The sequence below is a fragment of the Mandrillus leucophaeus genome, unplaced genomic scaffold (genome assembly GCF_000951045.1).
Source record: "Mandrillus leucophaeus isolate KB7577 unplaced genomic scaffold, Mleu.le_1.0 Scaffold608, whole genome shotgun sequence".
Classification (NCBI taxonomy): domain Eukaryota; kingdom Metazoa; phylum Chordata; class Mammalia; order Primates; family Cercopithecidae; genus Mandrillus; species Mandrillus leucophaeus.
Genome location: NW_012106564.1, coordinates 1,374,205 through 1,382,545, shown reverse-complemented (window position 1 = coordinate 1,382,545; position 8,341 = coordinate 1,374,205). Strand labels below are relative to the sequence as shown.

The 8,341-nt window shown below is 40.0% G+C and overlaps 1 protein-coding gene across 3 annotated transcripts in view; it reads left to right on the top strand.

Moving 5' to 3' along the window:
* The first annotated feature begins 1,451 nt into the window (after positions 1-1,451).
* The window catches only part of TBC1D23 (TBC1 domain family, member 23), a 95,624-nt gene continuing 88,734 nt past the window's right edge, over positions 1,452-8,341 (top strand). For all 3 annotated transcript variants that reach the window (XM_011999900.1, XM_011999902.1, XM_011999901.1), the window contains exon 1: positions 1,452-1,700. In XM_011999900.1, the coding sequence (XP_011855290.1) occupies positions 1,648-1,700 (53 nt within the window). In that variant the 5' untranslated portion in view covers positions 1,452-1,647. The remainder of the gene's footprint in view (positions 1,701-8,341) is intronic.

Here is an 8,341-nt window from a genome sequence, read left to right as displayed (position 1 = left end):
GTGACATATTTTTAATGGGAAAATATTCTACTAGAGACTATAAAGCAGTTGCTGATTTAATTATACTCAAAATGAATCATAATTGAGTACTAGAATCTTCTTAACCAGTGAACAACTGCTTCTCATGTCAATGACTGAATAGGTTTTAAAACCATTTTTTGAAAAGTTTCTGAAAACCTACTGGCAACAATTGAAGGGACCCAGGGGAGGTCCTGAATATTAGAATGGTAATGTGACCTAGATTCACGTCTTTTATTCTTTTTGATAGAAGGCATCTAAAGTCTCATTCTATGTTAAAAGAAATGTTCCCTAACAGAGGACTGAACATTACAGAGATCCAGACCTTGGAAGTGGGTGCAGTACCATGCAGATCTGTATTATTGCTTTTTAGGGAAGAGAGTGAACATGTTTTTGGTTGTAAATGAGATAGCTGTACTATGTTTTGTATTTATTTTAATAAAAAATAGGTTTTAAAATTATGAAACACTTTCCATACCTAAGTATAGACTCTGTAAAGAATACTGGCCACCTATGTGGCCACCTTGGGCCCTTAATATTAAAAAATTAATGCAAACGCCTCCCTTTCCCCGAGATTTCTATGTATCATTCCCCTGCATTTTAAACTCATATGGATCTATTTTTAATATATTGTCTTTTAAACACCAAATATAAATGATACCATACTTTACCTACCCGTCTGCAATCTGTTTTGCTCATTTAACAGCGTATTTTCAGTTGTATCCATATTGTTACATGCAGTACTACTTCATCACTGTTGTTTTCAGGGCTTGCAAAAGCATTTCTTTAGGTCCATCCTCCTGAGTGTGTGCTCATCCCAAGGCCCCGGTGGTGGCCAAGTGTCCGTCCATGTGGTGTGAAGGAGAAGTGGAATGGGAAGAGAAGGATTTTGGCAGCTCTCCTTTCCTGGAATTCCAGTCCTAGAATTCTAAATTCGGACTTGATCTTTCAGACTGTTAGGAAGATACATTTAAGTTAGGAGGCTAGAACGTATCTCCTTTAGTATTTAGCTTGATTTACAACTTTTAAATATTCAGACAAAAAGTATGCGGGCCTTCACTTATACTTTCGACGGGGCCTCACAAATAGGAGTGGTCCTGCCCCTTTCCTTACGTCCCACTTCTTTCTGCAAATTAAATTGCTACAGCAGGAAATTACTGAACTGTGGCTCTTCTCCTACGTCCGCCTTCCCTGTGTCAATTCCCATTTCCCTGGGTTTCTCAAATAGTTAGGACTCTAAATTCTAACTTTGTTAATTTCGACGCCAAGCTGGAATGAAGACGCTAACTGGACGCCAAAACGAGACGCTGTTACCACACAAGGCCTCCAACTGGGACGGCTCCCACCGAGCTCCGCCCACCCCGCCCCGTCCGCGGCACCGTGGCATCCTGGGACATGTAGTCTTTGGAGGGGCAGCTGCCTCCACCAAGTCTCCTCCCCCAAGACGCTGCCTTTCGGCCTCGGGACGTCGTGACGCTGCGTTCCTGCAGTCCCTTGCCACCTCCCTCTTTCTTCCCGTCTGGGGAAGCTCAGTGCTGGACTTCCGAAGACCTTTTACGACATTGGGTCTCGGAGTTGGTCTCAGCGCGGGATCCACTTTTCGGCAAAGTGACGTGGACGTCAACAGCAATGGCGGAAGGAGAAGAGGTCCTGCCGCTGCCAACGTCGAGCGGCGACAACTGGTGAGTGAAAGCCGGGGCTAATTCCCAGTGCCCCTTTATTCTTCCTTCTCAACATCCTGCCGGTCCCCGAGGAGCCGTCTGGCGTCGGCATAGAACGGAGAGGCCGGTCCTAGGCGAAGTCCGGTGCCCTGCCCCGCCCCCTCTGCCTGCCGGGTGCCCCCTGCCTGCCAGGTTCTACCCGAGGGACTGGGGCGGGACTCCCAAGGAGAGGGGTGTCATCCAGGTGCTGGGCCTCAGAACGGTCCTCCCATGTCGTCCGTCAGTCTCCAAAGTGTGCTGGAGAGGGTGGCTTCAGGGCTGGGTTTGGCCGGAGTCCCTGGCTGTGGGAGTTGGAGTAGGCTGAAGACGGAAGTTTGTTGGATGCAGATCTGAGGCACTAAAATACAATATGAAGAAAAGACGTTTTGAAATGACCACTGCGAACTTTGCTTGAGGGTTCAGAGGTTGACCCCAGGAGGATCCCTTCCACATAGCTGGTATACTTTTTTTTATTCTGGCTGTTATCTCGTTTTGCATTCCAACAGTTTTCATCATGCGTCTCCTTCACGCAAGTCGTCGTTTCCCCTACTACCACGTTTCTCACAGCTCGATTTCTGAGCTTTGGATGCAGTGTGGGACTTTGCTCTTGCTGCACCCAACCTTTTGCATGCTTACCTGATTTATAGTCGGGATTGTGGGGGAGGACCGCCAATAATTTTTTGGTAAATTGCTTACCCAGTGTTAATCTTTGGGAAAGGCTTCTACTTTTGAAATAGTTGATCTCACAGTACGTTGTTATGTTCTACAACATCACTTTTGAAAAAGGGACCTTTAGAGGCTTGTCTAAGTTTTACAGTTGATCTAAGTGTATTGACCACATGTATTAGTTTTGGGTTTACTTGTTCGTTATATTGTTTGTGTACAGCTCATGGGCACTTTAAAAATAATACAGGACATTCATAGACCTCGACTTTAATCCCAGAGGAAAAAAATGGAAATCGTTGAAAGGGATAGATAATTAGTAATTAAGAAATTGAGCTCTCCATTAGCAGACATCAAACATTCCTTAGCGCTGGGCTCTCCAAGGTGTCAGAGGAACACTTCATGGTGATCTAGATGTAGTTTTTGTTCTTCAACTTGCTTATGTTGGAGTTGGGGAGGTATAACAAGGTAAAATTAATCTCATTCTTTGTGAGCGTGATTAAAAGTATTACGAGAGGTTGGCAGTGGGGGCTGGGGCATTTGGAGTCACTGGGGGGAAGCTTCATGAAAGCAGCAGCATTTCAATTAGGCTTTGAAGAATGAGTAGGATTTAAACCCCAGGGCTGTCTGATAGAAGCCACATATTGTAATTTAAAATTCTCCAGTAGCAGCATTAAAAACTAAAAAGAAGCTGGGCGCGGTGGCTCACGCCTGTAATCCCAGCACTTTGGGAGGCCGAGGCGGGCGGATCACTTGAGGTCAGGAATTCAAGACCAGCCTGACCAATATGGTGAAACTACGTCTCTACTAAAAATACAAAAGTTAGCGTGGCGTGGTGGCGCGTGCCCGTAATTCCAGCTGCTCAGGATGCTGAGGCAGGAGAATCGCTAGAACGCGGGAGGCAGAGATTACAATGAGCGGAGATCGAGCCACTGCACTCCAGCCCGGCGACAGTGTGAGACTCCGTCTCAAAACAAAGAAAAACAAAAACTGAAAAGACACAGGTGAAATCAGTTTTAATAATCTATTTAACATACTTCAACATGTAATTAGTTTAAAAATTATATAATTGTACATCTTTTTTGTGCAAAGTCTTCAAAATCCAATGTGCATCTTACATCTACCTTATATTTCAGTTTGGTCTAGCCACATTTCAGATATTAAATATCCACACATGGCTTGGGGCTAACATATTAGTGCAGAATCAGATTAAGAGATGGAAAAGGCCTCTGAATGGAGTAACAGCATAAGCCAGGGCGTAGACAAGGCAACTAATTTGTTTTGAGAGTAAGAATGAGAACTACCTGGTTGGAAAGAAGTTGCAGAAAAATACGTCTTTTTGCTTCTGGTATCCTGCAAGAATTGCAGGAGAAAAAAGAAAAATAGGTCTGGAAAAATAGTAGAAAAAGTTTTTAACTAATTAAAACAACCTTTTATCAGTGACAGACATTACAACACTTTTCAGAAAGTGACCTAGTTGATTATAGCCTGAAGTTTGCTGTTTTGGAACGGTGAATTGTATCATAACCTGGCCTTCACCAGCTCATTGAGTGCCATGAGGGGAAATGTTTCCACAGTTAAGGTGCCTTTGGGGAGTTCTTAGGTTTGAGGGATTGTGAGCATGTTCCTGGTTCGCAGGGGCAGAGGACATGGAGTGAATGTTTACTAGAGACAGCATTTGTTCTCTTGTAGGATTGCTGTATCTTTGGTGTGTCTTTGTATTTTTGCTGGTTTTATTTTCATGAATGGAGGAACACTGACATGGTCAGTGATTTCTGTTTTCCCTCCATCCTCTTCTAATCTTTCTCCTTTTTCTCCTAGCACTCTCATCGTCCCCCCAGAAGAGGGTTTGAATAGAGTCAGGAAGACTTTGGGATTGGGAGCCATAGGTTCAGTAAAGCCTGTGTTCTTAGAGTGCTTGGTGAATGGGTTATAGAATGGGGATGCTTTACTCTTTTTTTATTTTGTTTTAAGAAACGAGGTCTCGCCATGGTGCCCAAACTGGCCTCATACTCCTGAGTAGCTGGAGACTACAGGTGTGCCCTATCCGTCCCGGTGTTTTACGCTCTCTTCCCTCCCTCTCCCTCCCTCGCTCTCTTACTTTCTCTCTTTTTGAAGCAAATGTTTTTAACTCCGTCAGATGGAATTTTTTCCAAAACACATCGTATATCTTACTGCCTAGCTCAAACTCATCTTAATGACTTGAGTCATTCAGTTTACAAATGTAATTTAAGGATAAAACTACATGTCTGTCCTCAAGGAATTTATGGTCTAGATACAGGAGGTGTGTTTGAGAACGTGGATTACTTTTGTGTTACTGTAATATGGTGAGACTCTTGGGGCCTATCTAGACAAATTGTTGCTATGCTAAATGACACAGCAGTCCCTTTTCGAGATTGCTTTTTTAAGTTTTTCCTATTTTCTTTTTTTGTTGTCAGTAGTATCTCTTAATTTGTTCCTAGTCTGTGAAACTAAGTCATTCAACTTGTTAAAATTGTATATACATTCTTAAAAAGGCTCAGGATGGACCTTGAAGATCTTAAAAGTATGTGGACTCTATGACATTGTTTTTGCTGATTTTCAGTTATGTTCTAGTTCAGTGCTTCTCAAAATTTAAATGTGCATTGGAATTATCTGGGGAGCTTGTTAAAATGCTACCCAGGTAATTGTAGTTGTGATTCAGTAGATTTTGAGGTGGAACTTGAGATTCTGTTTCTGACTAGCTTCTGGGTGTTGCCGATTATGGTGGTTTATGGACCACACTTTAGTTATCAGGGTTCTAGATTTTATGTATATCAGAATGAGTAGGTCAGAGGAATTTGTGTATGTCACATTGTATCACCTTACATGTTATACTAAAATACATGTAATTACATGACTTATCGTTGCTCTTTAGATAATGAACTTCTCAAGGGCAGTGGCTGATGAAAGGCAGGCGGCTCAGTAAGTGTTTGTTGGGTGAATGTACGCATGAATGAATAAAGACTTTCATATAATTATGTGCAATAGCATACTAAGCTGTCATTTCATACAAATTTCCTGACTCCAGTGTTTTTGTGAGCTGTGGAATTGTCTGTTAGTATAATGCTTATTCTTTATGGAAAGCCAGAGTAATCAAAAAATTCCTCGGCTTTCAAGCTCTCTGGGATTCAGCCATGTAAGCTCAAAGGGTGTGCTGAAATTTTTGTAAAAATGCTTATAGTTAGTTTGAAGTGATTTGAATTTAATTTAAAAAAATTAATATAAGTTGTGAGAATCTGGATTTGTAAAATTAAACATGTTGAATTGTTACAGTGAAGAGATTGGTAATTACCCTTCTTGGTATTGAAGAAAAATAGCACTGGATTTGAACATATATTCTCATTTTCCAAGACTTTCTTCCTGAAATAATGTCTAAAGATCTAAAGTCATAACTTAAAAATTGTTTTGGTCTTGATGTTAATTATATAACTGTTGAAATTGGGAGTTTGTTTAATTAAAAAATGTTACTTAATATTCAGCTTTTAGTGTTTTTTATTGCTAAACTCTTCTTAAATTATTGCTAAACTTTTCTTAAAATTGTAAAAATATCACTTCCACAAGAATCTTCTATTGTCGTTAATCTGAGATGTGAGTAGCAATTGTTTGAGAATAAGAAGTTATTTTTCAAAGTTTTCTGTACTCTGTAAATAGTACTATCAGTGCTCCCTGTTTAATAATCGTTAAAATATGAGAAAAGATTTAAATGTCATTTAAGAACTAAGTGTTTGAAATTTCAAATATGATATAATCAATAAAGAAATATGTTAAATACAAAAGAAAAAGTAACTTTGTTTAAGAAGAACATTGTCTACTTGTGAAACTGGGAAGGCTAGATACTACTTTAAAAGAAATGAGAAAATGAACTTCATTTGTTGAATTGGGGTTGTGATTTGACAGTTACTTGATTTTGTAAGCTATAATTAGAGGGCAGGCAAAGAAATGAAAAAGACATACTGTTTACATTAAAGTCTTTAATTATAATGTAAATTTTATAATTTTTAAAGATAATTTTTTTTTTTTTTTAAGACAGAGTCTCATTCTGTCACCCAGGCTGGAGTGCAGTGGCATGAGCTTATGATCTTGGTTCACTGCAACCTCTGCCTCCTGGGTCCAAACGATTCTCCTGCCTCAGTCTCTCAAGTAGCTAGGATTACAGGCATGTGCCACCATGCCCGGCTAATTTTTGTATTTTTAATAGAGATGGGGTTTCACCATGTTGGACAGGCTGGTCTCGAACACCTGACCTCAGGTGATCCACCCTCCTTGCCCCCCACAGTGTTGGGACTATAGGCGTGAGCCACCACGCCCAGCCTAAAGGTAATTCTTAAGTAATAATTCACTTCTAGGATTTTGTTTCCTGTGGATGTTTTAATATCCATAATTTGAGTTAGCGATTGCTTTTTGCGTGCTAAATAAATGTATTTCAGTTAATTCATTTTTATCTCTGTGTACTCACTGCAGAGAGGGGACAAGTGCATTCCCTATGTAAGTATAGTGAGCAATTCAGAGCACCCAGTTAAATATACTGCAGTATGCAGCCAACTTTTCAGTAGGAGTCTTCTGGACGGAATTGAGAAAATATGCTTGACAAAGCATTTCTGCTGCATCGTGCTGAAATGTGGATTCTTTTTGGTATAAAGACAGTGCCTTTTCTCATGTATCCAAAAGCAAAATAGAGTTTAGCAAAAACATTCTCAGTTCAGCAAATATTCGCTGAATAGTGGTTATATTCAAGCTGCTGTGTAAGGTTTTAGAAAAAAATTTGAAACAGTTTTAAGACCAGGAATGTGCATTGTGGTGCCTTCCTTGGACACTTTAGTTTTTTCATCATTTTATCTCTAGGAATACTGTGTGAAAATAACTTCTGAAGATATCTAAATGCTGGTATTTTGGAAATTACAGGCTCTAGCAGAAAAGAATAGGATTAAACAGTTTGAAAAGGGGCAGGGCTTAAAATGAGTTCGATATTGAGAATTACAGATGGAAAGCAAGTAAGTACCTTCCACTGAGCTCATAAAATCAAATTCTTTCTTGTAGAAATAAAGAACATAAGAGCCACTTAAACCTATTTTCTGAAATTTACTGTCTAGTTGTTTTAAGGGTCTGCCTAACTTTTTAACCCGAGTTAAGAAAATAATGTCTAATTACATCATTTGTTGCAAGTCTTCATCTGTTTTCTTGATGCTTAAAGGAGTTTTTTCTTATCCTTTAGCTGACATTGCATTTGATAGTTGGGTGGGAATCTTGTAGTGTTTGCTTCTTTTTTAAAGTAGTTGGTACATTAAACTAGTTGTTATGGTGGTATTTAATAATTTTAGCAAGGAGATACAGGTTGAATATCTCTTTGGAATGCTTGTATTATACTTAACCGGTTGAGCATCCTTAATCAAAAATCTGAAATCCATAATGCCTAAGTGAACATTCCTGTGAGTATCATGTTGGTGCTCCAGAGTTTCAGATTTTGGAGCATTTTGGAGTTGGGATTCTTGGATTTGGGATGCTCAACCTATATAAGAAAATACTATACATTTACATAGAGCATTACTCTTTATATATAATGCTTATATAAACGTTTCATTTTGATCTTAAAACAGCTCTATGAGAAAGCATAGTTATGCGTTGGGCGTGGTGGCTCATGCCTGTAATCCCATCACTTGGGGAGGCCAAGGTGGGAGGATTGCTTGAGCTTAGAAGTTCGAGACCATCCTGGGCAACATAGTGAGGCCTCGTCTCTACTAAAAATAAAAAAATTAGCCAGGCTTGGTGGCACACACCTGTAGTCCCAGCTACTTGGGAGTTTGAGGCAGAAGAATTGCTTTAACGAGGGAAATCTAGGCTGCAGTGAGCTATGATCACTCCACTGCACACCAGCCTGGGTGACAGAGCGAGACTCTGTCTCTAATAATAATAATAATAATAATGTACATGTGTTATTTTTC